Source organism: Bos javanicus, chromosome 5 (genome assembly GCF_032452875.1).
Source record: "Bos javanicus breed banteng chromosome 5, ARS-OSU_banteng_1.0, whole genome shotgun sequence".
In the NCBI taxonomy this organism is placed as follows: Eukaryota; Metazoa; Chordata; class Mammalia; order Artiodactyla; family Bovidae; genus Bos; species Bos javanicus.
The window spans coordinates 108,835,101-108,861,419 of record NC_083872.1 but is presented as its reverse complement, the minus strand read 5'-3'; the positions used below and the strand labels follow the sequence as shown (position 1 = coordinate 108,861,419).

At 50.5% G+C, this 26,319-nt stretch overlaps 1 protein-coding gene and 1 long non-coding RNA gene across 21 annotated transcripts in view; one reads left to right on the top strand and one right to left on the bottom strand.

The window, feature by feature from the left end:
• CACNA1C (calcium voltage-gated channel subunit alpha1 C) overlaps positions 1 to 26,319 on the bottom strand; it is a 459,914-nt gene that overhangs the window by 384,629 nt on the left and 48,966 nt on the right. The window contains exon 1 of one of the 15 annotated variants that reach the window (XM_061418387.1): positions 7,044 to 7,652. The exons of the other annotated variants lie outside the window; for them this stretch is intronic. Coding sequence (XP_061274371.1) covers positions 7,044 to 7,092 — 49 coding nt within the window. The 5' untranslated portion in view covers positions 7,093 to 7,652. Of the gene's footprint in view, positions 1 to 7,043; positions 7,653 to 26,319 lie in introns of those variants that run through there. 15 annotated transcript variants of the gene reach the window in all.
• On the top strand, positions 5,352 to 25,931 carry LOC133248336 (uncharacterized). 6 transcript variants are annotated; one of them, XR_009736676.1, is made up of 5 exons: positions 5,352 to 5,659; positions 15,765 to 17,232; positions 17,510 to 17,645; positions 18,446 to 18,518; positions 23,745 to 25,931. It is a non-coding gene; the product is annotated as an uncharacterized LOC133248336 (long non-coding RNA). The 6 variants fall into 6 exon arrangements; XR_009736677.1 differs by lacking the exon at positions 5,352 to 5,659 and adding an exon at positions 5,666 to 5,996; XR_009736673.1 differs by lacking the exon at positions 5,352 to 5,659 and adding an exon at positions 7,835 to 14,327.

Below are 26,319 nucleotides of genomic sequence, written 5' to 3'. Positions count from 1 at the left end.
GCTGCCACCGCACAGCGATGTACACCCAGCCTCCCATTCGGAGCCTCACGGCTGCCCTGCAAAGCCGACTGGCTAAGGATTACTGTCTCCATCCCACAGATGAAAAATGGGGACCTGATTCTTTCAAACGTCTCAGAGAAAGACATCAAGTCAAAAAAATGTGACCCAAGTCATTTTTCTAGGTGTAGGGTTATTTATTTTTCTTTCTTTCTTTCTCTTCTTTACTTTTGCTAACTAACATCTTTGAAAGGTTTTAGCCCAACATGGATTATTTTAGAAGGAGAAAAGTATATAAATGACTGAACATGACACAATGGTTACAAAGTAAATAGAGCTTAATTGAGTAATCAAATCAACATTTCTCAACATTTCTGCCCACAGGCAATACGGAGAAGAACATTCATTTACTGTCTGAGTTTTGGCTTGCTTCTCTAAAGGACAGGAGACAAGATTATTTTATTTTCTTTTCAGCTAGGTTCCAGCAGGCAGCACCATGAGTAGACGAGTGTATTAAAAGAAAGCCCTGTTGGCAAATGGGCAGCTTGAATATTTCATGAAATGATGGCAACACGGTGTTCTGAAATGGTGGCTTCCTCCCGGGACCTCAGAGGCCACACCTCTGAGGGTGAGCAGGGCTCAGGCCTGGTCCTAAAAGCTGAAGACCAGCTCAGCGTCCATGGCCTTCCAGTCTCTGGGTGCATCAGGTCAGACACCAAAGGCTCAGAGATTCTGGGGATCGTGGAGGCAGGCCCCAGTGACCCCCTCCCCATAGACCTCTCCTTCTTTAAATGTCTCCTGGGAAGAGGAGGGGTCCTGGGGGTCTAGCCCTGACAAGGGAGCAGGGGGGCCTTTGTTCCCCCAGCTCAGTAGACTCGAGGGCATCCTGGCCTCTGACAGCTGCAGCCTGACCGCCCGTGCTTTCTACCTGTTCTACCTGTGGCTCACCTGCATGGCCACCCTGCCCTTGGTTTCTACACACAGCAAAGCTGGCCGGTCCATGAACAACTGCCAACCCCTGCCAAGGGAGCCTGGCAACACAGGCTTGTCGCTCCCTCAGGAGAGCCCTGACTGGGGCAGAAAGGCAGGGAGCAAACAAAAAGGCTTGGACATGTCTCCGAGATTCACAAAACAGTGATCTGAGTTTTGTAGGAGTTTCTTGTGGACACGCACAAACTTTTACTCTGTCGTCTAAGAAATGTTTAAACCTTTCCAATGAAAGATAACCCTGAGTCTGTTTCTAAATCTACTATCTCAGAAGAGACTTTAGCCAGAACAAAAGCAGGGTCAGGAGAGGGATGCAGGAGGGCAAGAAGTTTATTAGGCAAAGTCTAACCAGAAACCCTGGCGATGCTCTTAGAGCATCGGTGTGCACCGAGTAGGTCCAGAGACAGCAGGAGGATGGAGAATGGAGGTGGGTTCCAGGCCCGACTCTCCTGAGTGACCCTGCAGGGGCCTGTTTGCTCATCTGGGAACGGCGTTGGTTCCTACCGTTTCTCTTGCCCGTAAAATCTTCTGATCCTGGAAAGTAAATTCCCAAAGAGACATGCATTTATTCTAGGTCTGCTTGACAACCCTTCAGAGAACACGAGTGTGGAACGGCCCCCTCCCTCTCCCTACACACTCACACACGCAACCAGAGGACAACCGGGAAGCAGCCCTGTAATGAAGAGCTGTCTGGGGTCTGGGGACGGGACTGTGGGGTTTCGGTTCCGACTAGTTAGGCCTCCTCTCCCTCACCTCCATTCAGAGCCAGGTCCCCGGGGGCTCTGGGGAGGTGAGGGCCTGTTTTCAACCTCTCTTTGTCTCCTGAGCTGCAGGCCCAAACCGCCCCACTCTGTCCTGTAAATCCCCACCTAGGTGAATTCAGTCCCACATGTAGCAGCTGTGCGCCCCACATGCTCCCAGACACCCCTGCGAGCTGGGCCTCCTCCTGCAGCCCCTGAGGCCCAAGTCCCCTCCCAGCTCTGCTCTTCAGGGCTCCCACCCCATCTCACCCGGCAAAGAGGCCCCAGGGGCCCCAAGTCAAGGCCTGGCCTCAAGCAAGGGGTACCCATCTGGGACCTGGGCCCCACAACACAGGAGTCCTGCCAGCCCCAGCCCTGCTCCTCCCCCTGTGAATTCCAGGGAGTCCCTGCACCCGACTTGGAAACAGCACTGAAGGCCCTCCATTTCCCCAGAGGGATCCTGTCACATCTACTTGTTTCGTACAGTATATAACCTTGAAGTTCATCGAAACAGGTGTTTACTAAATTATTTTAATAATGACAGTCGTGGCTGGGAGTGTTGCTTCATTATCAGAACGCTTAGCACTTATGTCACTAAATATTTAGCACCTGATATTTTGCAAAACAATTCCCCATGCCATTTAAAACATTTTTTTCCAATCAGTCTTCTGCTCTCATCCTCAGAGCCCACGATAGACTTAGGCAACCGTGAGGACAGAACCCAGAAACAGACTCAATCAGGGCGATTATCTTGCTAATTAGTCTTGTTGTTAAGTCTCCAGGTGTTCCCCAAACAATCCATCTGATTCCTTATTTTTTTTAAGATTTTTTTTAAGTTTATTTTTTGGGGGATGTGCACCATTCTTAAAGTCTTTAGAGAATCTGTTACAATATTGCTTCTGTTTTTTGTTTTGGATTTTTGGCCCGGAGGCATGTAGGTCCTCAGCTTCCTGACCAGGGATTGAACCCGCACCCCCTGCACTGGAAGGCCACGTCTTAACCACAGGACTGCCCGGAAAGTCCCCTAACCAGCAGCCTTCAGTCCACACTGGAAAATAAAATTGTCTCCCGATTTCGAACACGGAGCACAGACTCCAGAGTCCCCGTGAAGAGCTGTCAGCTGACAGGTCACCACCGAGTGACCTCCGACGCCAGCCGAAGGGTATTGGGCCAGGAGGGGCGGGTGCTCCAGCCCCTCACTCTCACTGTCAGGTTGGCGCCCGGGGCTCTTGGACCCTGGGAACTTGCCTATTCATCCTCCCAGGGTCAAGGCTATGCTAGGAGGTGGAGCAAAGAAAGGGATGGGAATGAGAACACGGTGAGGGGGAGGGGAGGGGGCAGGGACCCAGTGCTGAGAAGCAGAACAGACCTCAGCCACTTCCTACCCGAGGTCTCAGGAGCTCTGCTGCCATTCCCAGCAGGACACCAGCCAGACTCTGTGGAGTGTATACCCACTTGTTTCTGTGTTTTTCCCCTAATAAATCTAGGGGAATGTCTTCTTGCCTTTGAGCAACCCCATAGGCCAGCCCCTCCCAGCCGCACACTCCAGCAGGGCCTCAGGCCGGCCTGGGACCCACCAGCCCCTCGGGTCACCAAGGCCTGGTGAGATTAATCTGGGGAGGAAACATGTACAGGGAGGATGTTAATACAGGGCCATGACAGGTTCAGCCTAGCGGATGCTGCCTGTGCTAGAGGTCATTGCAGGGCTGGGGCAGGAGGGACGATGGGGTGGGAGAAATCCAAAGTGGGTTCAGTACCGGAGAGGGAAGGGGGTTGGTGAGGGCGCATCACGTGTACAGCATGGCACCCCAGTCTTCCGGGCCTCTGCCCTGGGGCAGGTACGCCTACGAGGCACAGCAGCCAGGTTGCCCTCACCTGTGCCCCCCACCACAGGTGCCCCTCCTGACGCCCAGACCCTGGAGCGCCACCTCCTGGAAGAGGCAGGAAGCACAGCCCCTCTGGTCTGGGGGCTGCTTTCATCCCCCCAGGGTCAAGGCTGTACTAGGAGGTGGGGGACACAAAGATCAGCAGGCCCTCAGACCCTGACCCGGGATGCCCCTGGGTCTCCTTCTGCATCCGGCTTACACCCAGAAGAACCCACCTCAGGCAGTTCTAAGTCACAGAGAAAACTGAAGAAAGAGTCCCAAGTCATTTCCAAGACTCATGGGCCAATGGCTCACCATCTCCTGTACCTGTAGCATCAACCTGTAGAGGACCGCTCGCCCAACGTGAGGCACAGGTGTGCAACGGTACAGGGACTACATCACCAGTCTTCCTGTCTGCCACGTACCAGGTCCCCAGAGGGCATTAGGCTCTTGTGTAATCTATTTAAAATAGCTCTTCTTTATTCAGTGTGTGTGTGTGTGTGTGTGTGTGTGCATGCGTGCACATTTAAATACTGTTAGCATGTGCTCCGTGGAAATAATGAATTATTGATTCTTGTAACAGATTCGATTGTCTAGTATTCTGATACACTGGAAAGTGTCTGAGTGGTACTAGGGACAGTATTTGGAAACTTAAAAGCCCTTTTCTCCGGGTTCCTCCACACAGAACCTGAGAAAGAGAAGCTAATGTCACCCCTTCTTCAACCTGCACAAGCTGGGGTGCAGGTAACAATGCCCTCCAACCCCTGACCGTGATTACTATCACTTTATTACAATGAGGACTGTCCTGCCGCATCGGTAAGTCCCACTTTGAAAAGAAAAGCACGGTGTGTCTTCCACTCCCAGAACACGCCTCCCCCTCTGCCTCGTCTCCAGCAGATAAGGGACATTCTGATGTTTTATTTGTTAAATGGTTGACTATTAAGAAACTCATTTGCTAGCTGGAGCCTGCAATGGAAAATCAGCCCAGAAAAGTGGGAGGCTGGCGAGCGACCAGAGCAGATGGGAGATGGAGGTGAGGGGAGGCCCACGAGCCCCTTCCAGTCTGGACGTGGAGTCGGGGGCCAGCCCTCGGGGTACCTGCGGGCTATTCGAACGTGCTGACCCTCTTCTCCACACCCTGACCGCCCCCCCACCACATACACAGCACTGCAAACCAGGGCGAAAGGGCCCATGCACTAAACGATGGGAAGAGGAGGGTGTAACCCCCAGCCCTGGCAACTTCTCCGGCCCTCCACTCTGGCTGTCACCACCCACCCGACGTCATCATCCGCTCCTCCAGCCTCTCAGGTCCTGAAACCCTGACCCCGGGCATGTTCCATCGCCCCGTTATTTCTGAAGCCACAGCCAGCCCTTCCTGGCAGACGCTCCTGCTCCTCCAGGTCTGCCCCTCCTCCTCACCTCCTGCCCCAGGAAGATCCCGGCAATGCCAAGGATGGGGTGGGTGGGAGGGAGAAGACAGCAGGAAGACGGGGGTCCTGGTGCTCTCACACCTGAGAACCACGTCCAGGAAAGGAGGCAAAACTGCTCCGAGAATTATATAATCACTGCGGCTTCAAGGGAGAGGACTGGGATCCAGGTTGCCATAGCGTTTGTGGCGTGTGGCTGGGAAGGCAGCGCGCCCGGCCACGCGCCCTGCTGCCCGCCCCTCCATCTTCCTCGCAGACCTCACAGGGCCTCGGCTCCTACTTTGAATGTCTGCTCCCCGCAGACGGGAGGGGAGGAGGCGCTGGGGGATGGGGGGGGGGAGCAAAAGGAAGAAGAAAAAGGGCCAAAAAGGATTTGTCCTGCACAGAAAGGGGGCCCTAGGAACTGCTGAGGATTATCGCCACGTGAATAACAATCATGACTACAGGTCACTGCCATTGTGGGTGACAGCCAGGACGTGGCCACTGGGCGCTCCGCTTCAAGGCTGCCTGGACTGAGCCGGGAGCCCCGAGGGCAGAAACCTACCCACCTCCGCTCTTCACAGACATCATCCTTTCTTTTGTGTCGCTCCCGCCTCCCTCTGAATCCGTCCAGGACTCCATCAGGAGGGGCACAGCGGAACAGGTGAGGGGTGGGACAGGGGACAGGGCTGCCCTCCTGACGAGAAAGCCATGGCTCACCCTAGAACCCATGGCCCTTGACACAATCGTTTCCACCAAAAGAGGCCACAGTCTCCCCACGGCCACCCAAGCTGGAGATCAGTTTCAGGTTGGACTGAGCCCAGGGAAGCTGCCCGGCAGCCTCTGGCTCCAAAAGGGTAGGGACTCTGCCAGCTAAGAGTGAGGCTGGGGGCCAAAGGAGGGATGAGGCTGGAAAGGAGAGACACGGAGACAAAAACCACCAGGCTGTCCTCACAGGAGCACCTGATGTGCCCAGGAAGTAGCAGGACCAACAGCGACAGGTACTGAGAAGGAAGAGGTTGGAAGGAAGCATGTAAATAGGGAGGCTTGGGAAACTGGGAGAGGCGAGGCAGAGCCTGCACCCAGAGGCAGAGGAAGCCACAGGGGAGGCCCAGCCGAAGCTGGAGGCGGCCACACTCCAGCAAGACCGGCCCTCTCCGCTCCATCTTGACCTTAATTGCTGAGCAGTGCCAAAAAATAATAACTTGTTAATATGGGCGGGGGGTGAGGGAGAAAGTTTCCAGGAAGCGGGGAGTTGCCTGAAAGCCTTCCCCCCTTCGCAGGGGGAGCGGCTGACACTTGATGCCAAGGATGGAGACGCTGGAAAACACTGGGCGACAGTGTACAGCCGCGTGAGCTCGGCACACCCTTTATTATTGCCTTAAAACATGAGAAAGCAGGGCCCACACACCGCCTGATTTCTAACCCCCGCTGACATCCTCAGGTGCTAGCCCGCATGTGGGTGCGAGTAAGAACACACGGGGCGTGGGCGCGCGGGGTCAGTGGCTGCAGAGAGGTGGGAGGGTGTAGGTGAGCCGAGAAGAGGGATACAGGGAGAGGGAAAGAGGGGGAGAAGGAAAGGGAGAGGCGTCGAGACTCACAGCAGTCTCTCGGCCCCCACCCGCCCCCTGGAGCGCGCTGCCCTGGCCGGGGCGCGGGGCGCGGGGCCCGGGCGCCGGGCAGCGGGCGGGCGCCGGGCAGCGGGCGGGGGCGCCGGCCGGCCTGGTGCGGGGCGCGCGCGCGCGCGCGCGCTCCCAGCCGCGCCCGGGAGAGGCGAGGACCCCGGCCCGCTGGGCTGGGGCGTCGCCGGCCGGGCAGTCGGGCTCCCCGGGCGAGCGCGAGACAGCGAGGCCGGAGCAGACACTTGGGAACTTTTCCCCTCGCCCGGAATTTCTCCGGACGCGCGGCTCGGGGGGCCCGCGGGCGCCGGCGGGGGAGGGGCAGGGATTTTCCGCTCGGTTCGGCCCGGGTCCTGCGGGCCCCCGGCCGCTCCGGGAGAAGGACGCGCGGACGAGGCCGGCGGGCGCGGCGGCGGGGTCCAGCCTTACCTTGGTGGTTCTCCTCCGGAATGTACATCCTCGTGTTTTCATTGACCATGGACCAAGAATCGTGTGAGCAGGAGAAGAAGCCACGAAGAGGAGGAAATGTCAAACACCCCCGAGCGGGTCTGCCCTGATCCCTGCTCCCGGTCGGCGGTTCTCGTGCAGAATCGAGGAAGCCGTGGGTCTGCAGCAGCTCTTCTTTACCTCTGACGATTACCTGATCCCCATCATTGCATCAAACACCAGAAACCGTTCCTTTCCACTCCTGCCTCCTTCAGCGGGGCTGTAACGCATCCTCAGCACATCCGGGCCCCTTTCAAGAATTCAGCGCCGCACCTCTGGCGGCCACAGCATTTGAGAAAATAAATCGGGAGGCAGAGCGAGAGGAGGCGGAAGGGGAGAGGGGTGCGCGGACCCCAGAGCAGGGGGAGGGCCCGCCGGCCGCCGGCCCGAACCGTCTCCGCCCGCTCTCGGCGCGTCTTCCCCGGCCCGGCTCAGCTTTCTCTGCCCGAAGGTCCGGCGAGTCCCGAGGGCGAGGAGGCAGGAAGGCGCCGCCGCTCCGGGCCGCGCCGCGCGCCGCTCTGGCAGGAGCTGTTTCTGCAGAGGCGGCGAGAGGGAGCCGCGGGCAGGAGCGCGGAGCGCGGCGCTCACCCCGCGGCCCGCCGCCCCGCCCGCCCGCCCGGCGCGCCCCAGGCGGACGCGCTGAACGCTTCCAGATGTGGCGGCGGCGCGCGGGGCCGGGCGCACGGCGCGGGGCGCACGGCGCGGGGCGCGCGGAGCCGACTCGAGCCCGGCTAGAGCCCCAGCTCGCCCGATCGCCCGCGCCTCGGCCCACATGCCGTCCAGACACACCCCTCGCGCCCCGCCCCAGCCCCCACGTCCTGCGCGGGCGCCAAGGCGGCGAGGCCTCGGGCGCGCAATTCTAGGAGGGGCTGCCATCAGCCCACCTAGAGTCTCGGCGGGTCAGGCCACTGAGCAAGAGGAGCCGCGATGCCAAGGCTCTGTTTGATCGATTAGGACCAGGGTGGTTGCACGAGTGGCGTGGGGAGGCGAGGATGGGGAGAGACAGGGCAGGGAGAGAGGGCCCGAGGGGCGGAGCCTCCTGGCGAGGCAGCGGTGCCCAGATGTCTGAGCAGATTAATAGGCCGGGGTTTCTTAATTCCTCCGAGGCACCGGAGCACGTGTGCTACTCGAGATCCTTACCTTCTTCTCTTAATTATTTCTGCCACTCCGGCGGGAATCCACGGAGCGCTTTCCTTCCGGAGCGGCGGACCTTTCTCCCCGTCCTCAGGCAGCCACGGAAGGTCCATGGCACCCCCTGCAGGCCCGGGCTCCTGACAGTGGGCTGCCTGGGCCCTGGCAGGGGCGCCTACAGCTCCCACTTGGGAAAACGCCCAGCTTCCTACTCTCAGACCCTCACTCCCCAGCCGCCCTTCTCCCCGCGGGGGGAGCCCATCCATCTCCCGTGTCCGTGGTCTGACAAGATTTGTGTGTCCAGCCCAGACCCGTCTTACTGAATACAAGGCTACACGGCCAACTTAGTCTCCGCTCGGGCATCTCAAAACCCAACAGATCCAATGTGGAATTCCTTGTTTTCTGTGCAAAACCTGCTCCTCAACAGGCTCCCCGTCTCTCAGTTGATGGGCCCAAAGATCTGGAGTGGTTCTTGATTGCTTTCTCTCATCCGGCCCTTCGGGAAATCCCAAAGACTCTTGAATGTGACCACTTCTCAGTGTCCCCGCAGCAACCCCAGCCTGAGCTCCTGCAGAGGGTCTGTCCCCCTTCGAAGCCCTCCTCTCCTTGGGTATCTTCTCAAAACAGCACCTAAAGGGTCCCGTGTCAGCACCTCTCTGTGCAACCACACCTACCTCTACCCCCGCCCCTGCCCCCGAGCAGGGGCTCCCTGTTCACTTAGTAAAAGCCAGGCCCTCAGGGCAGCCTCTAGGGACCCGCGGCCGGTGAGTCCAGGCGCCCTCACTGCCTCTTTGGCGTCCCTGTTCCAGCCTCACCCCCTCCGCTCTGCGCCCCCAGGCTCTGCAGGACACCCCTCCTTCTCCTTCTCACTCACACACCCCCGGAGCCCTTTGCTCTAACTGCCTGCCCTGCTTGCAACCCCCGCGTCAGCTATCTACCTTGATGAACCCCCTCATCTTCTTCAAGACTTTGCTCAAATCGCACTTTCTCAGTGAGGTTCACCCTGACCACCCCACTTAGTAGAGCGGATCCGCGGATGGATCTATATGGTTCATCGAGTCCGCGCCTGTGGAGCTGCGAATACGGAACGCCAAAATGCAATCGCAGATACCTGGAACAGCCAAACACCTTTTTGTAAAAGGAGCTTGAGAACCCACGTATTTCAGCATACACAGAGGTCCTGGAGTCAATCTCCCACTGCACCTAGCAGCCCCTCCAGAGCCCTCAATCTCCCCTTCCTCCACTTTTAATTTTTTTCTTTAAACCATGTGTAACATACCATATAGTCTACTTATTCATTTATTGCATGGTTTATTGACTGTTTCCCCCACTAAAATTAAATCCCGTGAGGGCAGGCAACTCTGTGCTCTTTGCATGTCAGTTTATCTCAAGTGTACAGAACGATGTCTGGCAGAGGGTAGTTAACTTAATAAAAGTGTGGAAAGAGTCCCTAAGAGGCCACCACAGTATTCATCCAAATGCCTTTGCAGGCACCCGGATTCGTGTCTGAATCCTCACCAGTTCAGCCCCATTCCTTGGGCCACGGGTCTGGGCCCCAGCTTACAATGCCAAGGCCCCTGTGAGAGGTATTAAGCTCTATCCATCTTCTTCATTCTACTGTGAACAGTGGTCTAGATTTGGTTGGTTAGGAGAGAAATCTGGCAACTTTACCATTCTGGCGTGTTCACACTCAGTTTTTAAGCTAAGAGAGAAAAATCAGAAACGACACAAATCTGAAGATCCCTTCCATTTAGCTTTAGAGTGCACCACCAGAGGCTGTGCTTCAGAAGCCCGTGCACCTGTTTATTTGTTTGAACTAATACTAAAATTGTTTTGCACCCCTCTACACATTGCAGTACAGACATAATGACAACATCGGACAGTGCTTAGTGGGCTGGGCTGTGACAAGTGTTCCATCACGTTATTTCCTTTCATCCTCAGTGCAAGGATAACGCTGATGCTACTGTTGTGAGTGCCATCCCCATTTTACAGATATGGAAACTGAGGCTTAGCGACTGTGTGTCCAGAGTCATCCAGTTGGTAAACTGTGGAGCCTGGACTTAGCCCAGGAGGATCTGACTCCAAACACATGGTGATACCGTGATTCTACGCTCAAAAGGGATGCCCAAGGGTGACCTTGGGCGGGACAGGGCTCGGGGCAGTCTAAAGTGACAGTAAAATGATTGCTTAAAATGATTAAAAGACACTTGCTTCTTGGGAGAAAAGCTATGAAAAACCTAGACAGCTTATTAAAAAGCAGAGACATTACTTTGCCTACAAAGGTCCATATAGTCAAAGGTATGGTTTTTCCAGTAGTCATGTATGGATATGAGAGTTGGACCATAAGAAAGGCTGAGCACAAAGAAGAATTGATGCTTTCAAACTGTGGCACTGGAGAAGACTCTTGAGCATCTCTTGAACAGCAAGGAGATCAAACCAGTCAATCCTAAAGGAAATCAACCCTGATATTCATTGGAAGGACTGATTCTGAAGCTGAAGCTCCAATACTTTGGCCACCTGATGCGAAGAGCTTACTCATTAGAAAAGGCCCTGATGCTGGGAAAAATAGAAGGCAGGAGGAGAAGCAGGTGACAGAGGATGAGATGGTTGGATGGCATCATCAACACAGTGGGCATGAGTTTGAGCAAACTTGGGGAGATAGTGAAGGACTGGGAAGCCTGGCATGCTGCAGTTCATGGGGTGGCAAAGAGTCAGATACTACTGAGTGACTAAACAACAACACAGTAGCTAGAAGATGAGAATTAAAGATGAAAACCTATCTTTGGGTTTCAGAATAAATGATAACCCACTCACTCTGTGAACTCTTTTTTTAATTTGTTTATTATTTATTTTTATTTATCTTCATTGTTGCCTGTGGGGTCACAAAGAATCAGACATGACGTAGCGACTGAGCAACCACAACAAAATGATTGCAAAAATGCCTTAGGGGGTTCACAGGGAGCTGGGTAACTGAGAGCTGGTGCCCCGTGTCAGGGGCACTGGCAGGATTTACAGCCAGGCTTTTCTCCAGGTAGGCGCCATGTAAATCTAGCAAGTAAATATTACCTTCATGCCTCTCCAGTTTCGTTTTTCACTTCTCTTTTCAGCTGTGAAACATGTTCTTTGCCTTCCAGAAAAAGGTACTTTCTAAATATTTGGTCTTGCAACGAGCACCCATATCTCAGCTTCTCACTTTGGAACACAGCCCTGGGTGCTCCCTTTCCAGGGAACAGATTCTCAATGTGACAAACAGAAGCCATCCTGAATTCCTACTGGGGTTTGGGAGGTGGTGGGAGCCGAGGAGGGATCTTTCTGTCTTTCGTGACCTGACTGTACTCTCTGGTGAGGCTCTTGCCTCTGCTCTCCTGGGTGGGTGCTACAGACAAGCACTCTTCTGGTGTGGTGTATGGTGTAGCATCTGGATGTGAAGGTGCCTTTTCTCCAGCCCTCTTCCCACTACATCTTAAATGTCTTCAGAAAGAGAACTGTGTTCATTTTTCTTTGTGTGAGTCTAATGCTTGGTGTACAGGGACACTCACTGTATGTTGAGTGCATGATTCATTCTGGAAAAGATTCCTTAAAGTGATCACAAAATTTTTTTTTGGAAGCAATTAAGAGTGCACTGAATTTGTTAATTACAATACATTTGTAAGAGTGAAAAACTTGAAAACAATCTAAATACCCAGCGTAAAAGGTTGGTTAGATGAAAATAGTAAGAGATTATTGTAGCAGCCACTATTGAAAACAGTACACTGTGCGCTCAGTCACGTCCAACTCTTTGTGATCCTGTGGACTGTAGCCCACCAGGCTCCTCTGTCCATGGGATTTTCCAGGCAAGAATACTGGAGTGGGTTGCCATTTCCTACTCCAGGGGATCTTCCCAACCTAGGGATCAAACCTGCATCTCTTGCATCTCCTGCATTGGCAGGCAGATTCTTTACCACTGTGCCACCTGGGAAGCCTGGAAAACAGTATGGAGGTTCCCAAAACACTAAAAATAGAGTTACCATATGATCTAGCAGTCCAACTCCTGTGCATGTATCCAGAAAGGATGAAAACTCTAATTCAAATGGTACATGCACCCCAGTGTTCAAAGCAGCACTGTTTGTAATAGCCAAGACATGGAAGAAAACTAAACGTCCACCAACAGCATGGATAAGGAAGATGTGGTGTATTTATGTACTTTACACAATGGAATATTACTTGCCCGTAAAAAAGAATGAGATAAAGGCATTTGCAGTGATGTGGATGGACCGAGAAACTGTCCTACTTAGTGAAGTAAGTCAGACAGAGAAGGAGAAATACCATATAATAGCACTTACATGTGGAATCTTAAAAAGGGTACAAATGAACTTATTTACAAAACAGAAATAGAGTCACAGCCTGAGAGAACAAACTTATGGTTACCAGGGGCAAGGAGGGAAGAGAGAAATTGGGAGGTTGAGACAGATACATATACCCTATCATATACAAAACAGGTAACTAATAAGGACCTACTGCATAGCACAGGTAGCTATGGGCAATATCCTGTCATAAACCATAAATGGAAAAGAACAGGAAAAAGAATAGATACATACATATATATGTATATAATGAAATCACTTTCTGTACCCCTGAAACTAACACAGTATTGTGAATTAACTATAGTTCAAGTTTTTTAAAAAAGATTTTTAGTCATTTGCTCCTCAGAACAATCCTATGAGGGGAGCACCATTACTCCTGTTTTACAGACTACTGTGGAGAAGGAAACGGCAACCCACTCCAGTGTTCTTGCCTGGAGAATCCCAGGGATGGCAGAGCCTGGTGGGCTGCCGTCTATGGGGTCGCGCAGAGTCGGACATGCCTGACGCGACTTAGCAGCGGCGGCAGCAGTGGATATGGAGAGCTGGCTGTGCTGTGTTATATGAGGGTCACTTCACAACTGATGAATGCTGGAAAACCTGTGATTTGAACCCAGCCGTCTGTCCTCAGAGTCTCTGCTGTCACCTGCCTCGTGGATAAACCAGGGAGCACCCATACAGAGATGTGAACCACAACAAGGAATTATACTAGCGACATGGACAAAGACTATTTACACTATAAGAAAACAGCCTATGAAATGTTATGTGTGTTATGATTCCAGTTTTCTTCTAAAGGCAAGTATGCATTTGAACTAGGAAAAAGGCTAAAAAGTGTTCATCCTGAAATGTTGACAGTAACTTTCTTTGGGAGGGGGGATGACTGGTATGTTTCTCTTCTCTTTTCTTCCTGTCTGGCCCACAGCTTCGGAAGCCAGACCACTGGGCAGAACCACACCCCCACTAGCCCCCTGCAGCCAGGAACACCTCTGAGGAGTCAGCCTGGATTAACCCTCCCCTCAGAGCCCCACGGGTCCCTTCCCGTCATCTCCCTCTGTCCACCCTGACCACCTCTCAGCACTAAATGCTGCCGCCACCTCCTGCAGAGACAACCTGTCCAGCATCTTTGCCCAAACGCTCACCCTCCAAGGCGATGACTTACAGTGTCAGGCATTCTGTGCAGAGGAGAGAGGCCAGGAGCTCCAGGTAACAGTTACCTTCTGGGAATATGTTTCAGTCTTTAATTTCCAACCCACAGCATTGTCTGTGTGTAAGTATTTAGAGGGGTGGGCATTTCAGACCAGGCAAAGGTGATAGGCAAATAATATGGTCCTCCTTCCTTGTGCCCTCTAAACCTCTTCACCTCCATGAAGGACCACATAGGACTATGTAGGGCCATTCTTCCTCAGAGGCTAGACTGGAACCTGATTTTACAGCCATGTTGTCTGTACACATTGCATTGAATGAAAATGCTCCTGGCAACTCAGCCCCATCTCAGCCCTAAGGGGAGGCCAGAGTGTTTGGAGGTCAAGGGACTCAGCCCTCATTCACAGCATCCTCACATCACAGGGAGAACAACAGGGAGGACAGGCCTACTCTTGTGATCTCCAGCGACTCAACCCCAAGACAGAAAGTGGCAGGTTGGTGGCCGGCCTGCCCCTGGGACTGACCCTCCACATCTGGGTCTCATTCTGCATCAGCAGGACACCAGTCCAGGCCAAGGCACACAGCCAGCTGGGACTCTGCCTTGAAAAACCAGGTAATGGGGCCCCATGGCCTACAGCTTTTTGCAAAGAGAAGCTAATGCAAGAAAGCAGATTAAGGTTTGAAATTATTTTCTTAGCTTCTCATCAAGGCCCCCAGGGAAGTCAGTTTCCTGTCGGTGACCTGCTGACTCCAGAAGAAACCCCACAGACCCCTTCACCCCCAGCTGCCCACTTCTGAGGGGCTTAAAGGCCACCATGGACACAGGTTCCCACACGTGTTAGTGTCTCGTGTCGCACTAAGTCACTTCAGTCGTGTCTGACTCTTTTCAACCCCATGGACTGTAGCCCACCAGGCTCCTCTGTCCATGGGATTCTCCAGGCAATAATACTGGAGAGGGTTGCCATTTCCTTCTCCAGGGAATCTTCCAGACCAGAGATTGAACCTGCATTTCTAAAGTCTCCTGTGTTGGCAGCCGGGTACTTTACCACTAGTACCACCTGGGAAGTTAGTGTCTTAAGGCTGCCAAAAACTGACAGCTTGCTGGGTGGTTTAAGATGACAGACATGTTTCTGTCTTTCAGTTTTGGAGGCTAAAAGTCTCAAATCCGGCAGGGTCACGAATATGAAAACAGGCCACACAGATAGGAATCTCTCCAAATATTTACATCCTCAGGAAGGAAACCCAAATGCCCTCAGACTGATCCCACTAGATACTAGATCTGGCTTAGTCACTGTCTCTGGGAAGCTGTGAGAAGGTGATTCTCCAAGCCGAGGGGGCGGAGGCGTTATAACTGATCCCCACCACTCTCACAGAAGTTCAGTGCCCCATCACACACCTGAGGCAGGCAGAGCTGAGTCCGGGGGCTTACACGGCACACAGAAAGGATGCCTCCTGGGAGGCAAGCATCATTAACTTACCAAATCACTTCCATTCAACAGCCGGGTGGAGCCGGTGCAACCAAGAACCTGGCGGCTTTCACTCACGGCAGGGCACTCCCAACCATCTCCTCACATGACCCTGTAGAATCAGTGCTACCCTAGGGAGGTCTTGGGTCACCATCATCCTTGACGACCAAAGGCATTCCTTCACAGTTTACCAGTTTTGCCATATTGCCATATTTCATACCAGATTAACATTTTCTGCCCCTCTCATGTTCAGTCCTGTTTCTATAGTCATTGTTTGCATTGAATAGAACTTCATTATTTCATTATTAATCACCAAACCTTGGTGATCAATTTTTTCCCCAAATTGACTAATGCTGCTTATCAAGTGACACCTATATAAACTTTTACTGCAGTTTAGTCCCAAAGATACTCTGTTTTCCTCCACTCTGACCACATGGAAACATTCACTTCTCTCCTGTATCTGGACACACTATTCAGCTGGTTCTGACCAAAAGTACCTGAGTAGAGGGATGTGTCCCTTGCAGGCTGAGATCATGAGAAGCCTGTGGTAATGCCCCTTTGTTCTCTTCTGCCCTGAAATCCAGATGGACTTGCTGCGAGATAAAGAAGAAAGCACTGGCTGTGAAGGAGAGCCTTGGCACTGACCCCATCTGGACATGTAGCACGAGAGGCAAGTAAGCTTTTATTATATGAATCCCCCCAAATCTGGAAGTCTCTGCTGATGCGTACCATTGCCTGTCCTGACTAGCAGACTGACAGAAGTCAACAACTCTGTGTGTGACCTACGGGTGATCAGAAATGTGCCAAGTTCCAATCAGTTGAATCGGTTTCCATTCCAATCATCATAAAAATCAGTCAATGGTTCTAATTCATAAGAGGGAAGGTTGTAACCATAATGACTTTGTGATGGGGGAATATTGAGAGCATCTATAATTTATGTAGCATATCACTGTTTTTATTTGTTTCAGATATATCAATGACAGTATCCATTTTGACTGATTTTACAGACAAAACACCTCCAAACGCATTTTCTTCTTTAAGCCTGCTGAAGGTACAGGTGTATTTATGCCTATATTTATATTGACAAACTGATGAAAACTATTCTTATGTGGGTGAATCAGTACACACTGACACTTCCCCAAGTGGGCTCCAAGTGTTTGCAGTGGTTTATGGCATCTTCAAATGTGTTTGAGGAACCCACGTGGTATCTGGATGGGTCTTAATGGAATCAGTTTCCAGACCCTCAGATTTCCTATGTGCTCAACCTTAACACTGGACAAAGGACAACCTGGGGCAGAGGTTGTCCTTTCTTTTCTGACCCTTCTCAGCCATCCCTTCCCCCACTACAGAGGAGAGACACACTTGTCACCCCGCTGACCCCCTCCATCCTTCCAGGTCCATCTGCCTGTGATGTGACTCCCTCCAGGCACCAAAGACAGAGACATTTGAAACACTCATGTCTATCTAGAAAGGCTCCTTTAATCAGGCCCCACACCCCACTAGTCACCCAACTCTTTAAGAGATACATTTCTGATACTATTTAAATTGTATATTGATAGCTACTTTTAAAGCTCATCATATAATTATGTTGTTTTACTCAATTTTTGTTGTTGTTTAGTCGCTAAGTCACATCCGACTCTGTGACCCCATGGACTATATAGCCTACCAGGCTCCTCTGTCCACGGGGATTCTCCAGGCAAGAATACTGGAGTGAGTTGCCGTTTCCTCCTGCAGAGGATCTTCCCAACTCAGAGACTGAACCTGTGTTTCCTGCATTGGCAGGCAGATTCTTACCACTTGAGCCACTAGGGAAGCCCTTGCTCAATTGTACACTAATAATATTTGCAGTGAGAGTTCAACCTGGAAGAAATCTGTGGCACTGAGCCTTATAGTCACAGGAATGTTATTTTAATTTAAATATAATTTATATATCTCTTTTTCTGGCAGGGTAGTATGATCAATGAAAGACTTTCAAGCACAAAATTATCTTGCATCAGGGTGAAGCTTTACGGAAGAAGTGGAATGGAACTATGTTTCCAAGGAGAAAAAGAAGTGATGTGAAATCTTTGTTTTCTTTCTTTTTAAAAAAAAAAAAGAGCTTTTATATATTTCTGAATGGATAATAGAAGGTTTCAAATAGCTCGGTGTTTATATTCCACTGGAAACTTTTTAAAGAATGATGCAACAATTTTATTTTACTTTTAACTGTCAAGAGTTACAAAGCACTAGAAATTGCATCATTTACAACCATTTAAACTTATCATGAAAATATGGGGATGTCAACTTGAAATGTATGATGAGACACATAATTTTTCAAAACTCTTTTCAGAGGCTATGCGAGCAAAATGGTGTGGAGACTCTGGAATTGGCACAGTTCGAGGTCCAGGGAGGCCCGAGCTGGCCTGGCCTCTGAGGCTGTATTTATACGGAATGACAGTGGGCTTCTGGCAGCAAGCATGTGCCAGGTAAGTATACGTGTGGGCAACATGTAAAAAGCCCTGGTTCCCCTTCTCATTCTACCTTCCACTCCCAACATGATCTTGAAGGACCTACTTCTCTTCCTGAAGTTTTTATGCTGAGCTTCTTGGAGAAAAGAAAGCAGTGTCACGTGGTCACAATATCCCAGAAACTATAGTGGCTCTAGTGGTAGAGAACCCGCCTGCCAGTATAGGAGACATAACAGATTCAGATTCGATCCCTGGGTGGGGAAGATCCCCTGGAGGAGGTCATGGCAACCCACTCCAGTATTCTTGCCTGGAGAATCCCATGGACAGAGGAGCCCAGCAGGTTAACATAGACAAGGTTGCAAAGGGTTAGACATGACGGAAGTGACTTAGCACACACTCATGTGGCCCTGGGGGCTTCCCACGTGGCTCAGTGGTAAAGAACCTGCCTGCCAATGCTGGAGACGCCAGTTTGATCCCTGGGTTGGGAAGATCCCCTGGAGAAGGAAATGGAAACCCACTCCAGTATTCTTGCCTGGGAAATCCTATGGACAGAGGAGCCTGGAGGGCTACAGTCCATAGGGTGGCAAAGAGTCAGACACAACTTAGCGACTGAACAACAATTACCTGGCCCTGAAAATACTCCTGAGGGATCTTTCTGACCTCTGATTATTTGTACTTCACTCCAAGACAGAATCGTCCCATTTGTCAGTGTGGTTTCCATTGGGAAAGTTAAACAGAACAGACTCTGGGACTTCACTGCCTGTATTTGCTCTTTCAATGATTGGAGATTAAATTTTCTCCTTCTCTCCATTCTGCAGTCCAGCTGGGCCTCATGGGGGGAACCTGAACCTGTCACATTCTCGGTCACCGTCTTGGAGCCATGATGGTCAGGTATGGGAATGAACTCTGGGTTCAAAGCCTGCATCTGCTCATGCCCAGCTGTGCGACTTTGGCCAGGTCTGTCCTGGCCTTTGACTATCAGCCATGGTGTCAGTCTCAGACACCAACTGACAAACTCCCCAGGAGAGGGGTCTGAGCATAAGGGAAGCATCGTTAGTATGGAAATGTGACATGAGGGACTTCCCTGCGGGGTCCAGTGGCTGAGACTCTGTGCTCCCAATGCAGGGGGCCCAGGTTCAATCCCTGTTTGGGGAACTGGATCCCACCGGCCACAACTACCACCCAGGACAGCCAAATAAATAAATATTTTTTAAAAAGAAAAGAAAATGTGCAGAGAATAGACACATAGACACAGCAGGGTATCTACTACTGGGAAGGTGGGATTTTACATCATCTGTGACCCTCTGTAGCAGCAGTACCCATGCTTGGCCCAACCTAAACATCATCAACCACAATTCCAGCCCTCTTCTTTTTGTCTTATTTCCCACTTCGGAAAAACAGAATGGTTGGCCTCCATCTTTTGCATAAGAGCCTATTATCTGTTTGAAGCAATTCTTCAGAAAGTCGAGAGCGCTCAGAGTCTCCACATCACCCAGCCCACACCAGACCTTGAGAACCATCCCTGCAATAAAATTTCAGTAATTTTATCTAAGTAACCATTTTCTGCTGGAAAATTTCCCATGAAACCCTGAAAGCAAATCCCAGAGGGGTAGGAGTTGGATTAGCTAAATTGTTTGCTGTCAAGTCTATGCATTTAGCGAAGGTCTTGGTGAGATGGATTGTTCGGCAAACTCCCTTTCCAAGGATTCATCACCGTCACTCCCATTTGGTGAGTGCGAGGCTAAAGCATTCCCATCGTATGTTGTCAATAAATGCCCACATTATGAATGATTTAAAAAAAAAACGAAACAGTTTTATGGTCCAACCTTCTCACGGCTAAGGTCCTGGGTGAGCCTCCACTAGGCTGGGCAGCTGCGTTTGGGGAGCAAAATGTTGAATGAAGAGGGGACGACTTGAAAGAAAAATCTAGTGCTGTTGTACTTTCAACAAAGTGGCCAAGCAGACAGATGGGTCTCTGCCTTCCTCTAGCTCTTTGCATAAACCCTACCCCGCAAGACGCATCTCTCAATACACACTGGAATTCAAGGCCCACAAGATGTCTCGTGGGATGCAAGGCCAGTAATCTCCTGGCCCAGCACAGGAATGCTCCCTGCTACCCATGGGGCCCTGTGGTCCAAAATGACCCCTCATCTCTTCTCTCCTTCCTTCTGGTTTCCAACCTCCACGTGTGGCCCCTCTCTGGTATCCTTGGGCTCCTGTTAGTCTCAAAGCCACCTGCTCAGCTGGGTGAGGCCCCCACTCTGTCCCCCATAGAGCTTTATGGTCCTCTGTCTTGAAGCACCAGTTATACTACTTATTTTAAAAATATTTTTATTTGTTTATTTATTTGTGCCATGTCTTAGCTGTGGCATGTGGGATCTAGTTCCCTGACCAGGAATCGAACCTGGTTCCCCTGTATTGGAAACACAGCCACTGGGCCACCAGGGAAGTCCTTATACCGCTTAGTACTGTTTGTTTATTGGTCATTTCTTTACCTCCCATCTCTTCGAGTGGACTTTGAGCATCTCAGGGGTGAGAACCATATTCTACTTGCCTTGAAATTTCCTGTTCCTAGAATAGTGTGTGTGTGAGTGTGTTAGTCACTCAGTTGTGTCTAACTCTGCGACCCCCTGGACTGTAGCCCACCAGACCCTTCTGTCCACAGAATTCTCTAGGCAAGAACACTGGAGTGGGTTGCCATGCCCTCCTCCAGGAAATCTTCCCCACACAGGGATCAAACTAGTGTCTCTTATGTCTCCCGCATTGGCAGGGGCATCTTTACCACTGGTGCCACCTGGGAAGCCCTATTTAGGGGCTACTTAACTTAAAAGACCCTCTTTGGGGGCTGCGTCTTTTTGTGAAAGGTTTGCCTCTTATTTTTCTAGTAAGAGGCCCACGTTATGTGTGAGGGACTAATTCTGGCCCACAGACCATCCCGCACAGTGTCTGCCTTTTGCAATTTCCTATCTACACACACTGTGTTTCTTTACATAAGATGTGTAATCCCTGCCTTTACCCATGTCCCGTCTGTAATACCTGGATTTATCTGTTTGCCCTCCCTAGCATCTGTCTCTTACAAGCTCTAGTTGACAAAATTCACATTTAGGGATTTTGTCTCCGAAAACACCTGGGCCTGGGACAGTCAGGAACTGGACCTCTGGGAAGTGACTTGAATAGCAAGAAAAAGGAGACACTCCACACAGGCCAGATCTGACCCTATGATGAGGGGAAGGAAAAGATGGTTGAAGACCTATGAGTATTCCTTACAAGTCAAACACTAGCCCCCCACCCAAACACAGGTCCAGCTATCTCCTACAATAGTTCTGGTATCACATCTCAACAATTCTCCTTTTTTATGTGCTTGGCTTATCACAAACCCTCCAAAATCCACAGCTTATTTTTAAATCTGAACTCTGTGTCTTAAGTGGCTGAGAATTCCAAAATAACACAGATAAGAAAAAAGTGTCTGTGATGCAGAGCTGAGAACCGGGTGTCTTCGAGCAATGTTGAAGACTTTGGGGTCTGAGGAGTGTCAGGGGTCACCCTTCCGGGAGGGGCCAGCCTGCCATGGTGTAAGATTAAAAGTCTGCCCGCAGAGTGTGCGATGAGTATATAAGGAAGCCAGCCTGTCCCCCAGACACCCAGGGCCCCACCTGTTGACCCAGGGACTCAGTCTCTAGGAGCAGAGACATAATCTTTAGGTAAGGCCATGATTCAAGCGTCCTGTTTCTCAGCAGCGTATCCTTGCAAGAAAGAACTCTTCCAGCTTCGAGGTCACTAATACATTAAAGGGGATGCTCTGCTCAGGTCTCTCTTCTCCTGCAAGGAAGTGGGACCCCATCAGGGAGGAGTGCTCTGCCCTTTCTCTCCCCTCTGGGGGGCCTGAAGCCATTTCTGGTGCACCAACAACTATTTTGTTGTTTTCCTTTGTTTTGTTTTGCTTTTTAGGGCAATTTTAGTTCAGTCACTCAGTCATGTCTGACTCTTTGTGACCCCATGGACTGCAGCACGCCAGGCTTCCTTGTCTATCACCAACTCCCGGAGCTTGCTCAAACCATCTCCATCGAGTCAGTGATGCCATCTAACCATCTCATCCTCTGTTGTCCCCTTTTCCTCCTGCCTACAATCTTTCCCAGCATCAGGGTCTTTTCCAGTGAGTCGGCTCTTCGAATCAGGTGGCCAAAGTATTGGAGCTTCAGCATCAGTTCTTCCAATGAATATTCAGGACTGATTTCCTTTAGGATTGACTGGTTGGATCTCCTTGCAGTCCAAGGGACTCTCAAGAATCTTCTTCAACACCACATTTCAAAAGCATCAATTCTTTGGTGCTCAGCTTTCTTTATAGTTCAACTCTCACATCCTACGTGACTACTGGAAAAATCACAGCTTTGACTAGATGGAATTTTGTTGGCAAAGTAATGTCTCTGCTTTTTAATATGCTGTCTAGGTTGGTCATAACTTTTCTTCCAAGGAGCAAGAATCTTTTAATTTCATGGCTGCAGTCACCTCTGCAGTGATTTTGGAGCCCAAAAATAAAGTCTGTCACTGTTTCCATTGTTTCCCCATCTATTTGCCATGAAGTGATGGGACCAGATGCCATAATCTTCGTTTTCTGAATGTTGAGTTTTAAGCCAACTTTTTCACTTTCCTCTTTCACTTTCTTCAAGAGGCTCTTTAGTTCCTCTTCACTTTCTGCCATAAGGGTGGTGTCATCTGCATATCTGAGGTTATTGATATTTCTCCCAGCAATCTTGATTCCAGCTTGTGCTTCTTCCAGCCCAGCATTTCTCATGATGGACTCTGCATATAAGTTAAATAAGCAGGGTGACAATATACAGCCTTGACGTACTCCTTTCCTGATTTGGAACCAGTCTGTTGTTCCATGTCCAGTTCTAACTGTTGCTTCTTGACCTACATACAGATTTCTCAGGAGGCAGGTCAGGTGGTCTGGTAGTCCCATCTCTTTAAGAATTTTCCACAGTTTGTTGTGATCCATACAGATAAAGGCTTTGGCATAGTCAATAAAGCCGAAGTAGATGCTTTTCTGAAACTCTCTCACTTTTTCAATGCTCCAACTGATGTTGGCAATTTGATCTCTGCTTCCTCTGCCTTTTCTAAAACCAGCTTGAACATCTGGAAGTTCATAGTTTACATACTGTTGAAGCCTGGCTCGGAGAATTTTGAGCATTACTTTACTAGTGAGTGAGATGAGTGCAATTGTGTGGTAGTTTGACTGTTCTTTGGCATTCCCTTTCTTTGGGATTGGAATGAAAAGTGACCTTTTCCAGTCCTGTGGCCACTGATGAGTTTTCCAAATTTGCTGGCATACTGAGTGCAGCACTTTCACAGCATCATCTTTTAGGATTTGAAATAGCTCAACTGAAATTCCATTATCTCCACTAGCTTTGTTCATAGTGATGCCTCCTAAGGCCCACTCGACTTTGCATTCCAGGATGTCTGGCTCTAAGTGAGTGATCACGCCATCGTGATTATCTGGGTCATGAAGATCTTTTTTGTACAGTTCTTCTGTGTATTCTTGCCACCTCTTCTTAATATCTTCTGCTTCTGTTAGGTCCCTACCATTTCTGTCCTTTATCGAGCCCATCTTTGCATGAAATGTTTCCTTGGTACCTCTAATTTTTCTTGAAGAGATCTCTGGTCTTTCCCATTCTATGGTTTTCCTCTATTTCTTTGCATTGATCACTGAGGAAGCCTTTCTTATCTCTCCTTGCTATGCTTTGGAACTCTGCATTCAAATGGGTATATCTTTCCTTTTCTCCTTTCCCTTTAGCATCTCTTTTTTTTTCTCAGCTGTTTGTAAGACCTCCTCAGACAGCCATTTTGCCCTTTTGCATTTTTTTTCTTGCATTTCATTTCTTGATCACCACGCCCTGTGCAATGTCATGAACCTCCATCCATAGTTCTTCAGGCACTCTGTCTATCAGATCTAATCCCTTCAATCTATTTGTCACTTCCACTGTATAATCCTAAGGGATTTGATTTAGGTCATACCTGAATGGTCTAGTGGTTTTCTCTACTTTCTTCAATGTAAGTCTGAATCTGGCAATGAGGAATATTACCCAGCCATTAAAAAGAATGAACTAATGTCATTTGCAGCAACACGGACGGACCTAGAGAGTGGTATACCAAGAGAAGCAATATCACGTGACATCCTTTACGTGTGGAATCTAAGAAGAAATGATACAAATGGACTTACAAAACAGAAACAGATTCACAGACTTCAAGAATGAGCTTATGGTTGCCAGCGGGAAGGGTAAGGGGAAGGGATAGTAGGGAGTGTGGGATGGACATGTACGCGCACTGCTACATTTAAGATGGATCACCAACAAGGACCTATTGTACCACACAGGGGACTCCACTTAGTGCCCTTTGGTAGCCCACATGGGCGCGGGGTTTGGGGGGGAATCAGTCCATGTATATGATGCCTGAGTTCCTTTGCTGTTCACCTGAAACTATCACAGTATGTTAATCAGCTATTGTTATTTATTCATTAAATCATGTCTGACTCTTTAGGCATCCCAGGGACCGTAGCCCACCAGGCTCCTCTGTCCAAGGGATTTTCCAGGCAAAATACTAGAATGGATTGCCAATTCCTTCTGCAGGGGATGGTCTCAACCCAGGGATCGAACTCACATCTCCTGCGTTACTGGCATTACATCCTGCATTACAGAATTTTTAACACTGAGCCACCAGGGAAGCCCTAATCAGCTATACAAAATAATACAAAATAAAATCACAATACAAAATAAAAAGGTTTAAAAAAAAAAAAGAATAAGCTGGGTCTGAAGTGACTTAGCAGCAGCAGCAGCATACACTCTAACTCCCAGCTAACTAGGGCGTCATCATTCAAGAATGGCTGTGGGCAGACGGGAAGTCCAGGGTCATGTTGGATGATCCAAGTACAGAAAGACTCCGATCCCACACTCACATGTGCAGAAGATTAACATTCCTTGCATGCCTGCCCAACAAGGAATTCTTTATTTCCATCTCCTTTAGGGGCTTGCGGAGGTAGAGCATCCCAGTGAAGGGCAGGTTAATCTGTCCCAGGACGCGATCCAGGTGAGGCGGATGCTGGCGAGCGTGGCTGGGGAAACCCCGCCTGGCCTCTGGGGAGCCATGCTGCCAACTGCCTCCACAGTGAGGTGCCAAAGGCCGGCCTGGAGCTGGCTCCTGGGGACACACATACCAAAGGCAGCAGACGAGGATGAGTTTTAAAAACTGGGGAATAAGTGCACTTTGTCTTCAGTATCATCTTGCTTCTTCTGTGGAGACTTTGTCTCTGGTCCTGGAAAATGTCCCTCAGCAGGTCCCCAAGTCTTCACCCCGCCCTGCTGTCTGCAGAGCGAGGGACCACTGTGGCCCTTCTCGGGTCACTACTGACTTCTGTGAAAACGCCTCCCTGGGGCACTGGCCGTAAAGGTAGCGAAGGGTGGGGAGCCCCCGACAAGGACCCTCCTCCGGGGGTCACCTTCTCAGCTGTCAGGAGCTGGAGGCTGAGGCAACGCCCACAGAATGGACGGTCCCTTCTCTGTGTGACTTTGAAAGGTCCAGCTCTGAGGGATTGAGGCTACCTGGCCCTTCCTCCTCCCCAGGGTCCCACTCGTTATCACAAGGAAAGATACTGTTATCATGTTATCCCTCGTTATCACGAGAGAAAGATGGCTTTCCAGACTGGGTCTCTGCGGCATCACTTCAAATTCCAGCTCCAAGCTCACCATGAGACAAAGCATGATTATTTTCATGGGATACTGAATGGCCGGGACACCTAGGCAGCACTTTTAATGTGAGTAGTCACAGCTCTTAGAGGTGGAGGAGTCCTTGGGAATCACCCCCAGTCAACCCCCACATTTACTAATAAAGGAAATAAACCTCAGAGAAGAAGAGTGTTCGGATAGAGCAGGTGATTCCCAAGGCAGCAAGATTAAGACTAGAACTTCCCTTCCCCAGAAGCAGGGGACCGACAGCATCTGCCCTCAGGAACAAGACAAGTCACCACAAAAGGGTTTTAGATGTGGTGTCAAGGAGACCTCGATGGTAATAAAGATTATTAAATACTAGAACAGACAGCCACGGGGATTGTGAAATCATCCTCCCTGGAGATCTTTTAAAATAGGACAGTTAACCATCTGTCTGAGATGGTTTAAGTACAGCCCTGCCTTGGAGGTAGGAACATGGTGGATGACCCCCCCCATCACATTTGGGGTTCTGTGATCACACCTGGATGTAGGTGCACCCTGTGGACCCAGGGGGGTCTGGGCTGCCCCCCAGGATTTGGATGCTGGAGCTGCCCAGAAGGTGGGAGGGGCAGTGCACTCTGTGGATGAGCGGGGATGGGGGGCTGCTCGGAGGAGGCTTTGTGGGGGCTTCTGGGGAAGAAGCGGCTGCAAGAACCAAAGACATCTATATCCCAGGACTCCTCCCCAGCCTCCAGCCCCTTCTAATGCCCACCCCCCAGCCACTCCCTGCCATGCAAGTCCAGTGGTCTGCAGCCCAAGCCAGTGGAGCCAAGGGACCCCAAGAAGCACACAAGGAATGCAGCAGCCCTGCTTTGTTCCCAAGAGACAAAGCATAAAACGCCAGGGATGAAAGAACAGTCTCCCTATTTCTTTTTAAATATCCAGTATGGTTCTGGACTTGTGAGAATTCTGGGGGGAATGGCTCCTGTTCAGGA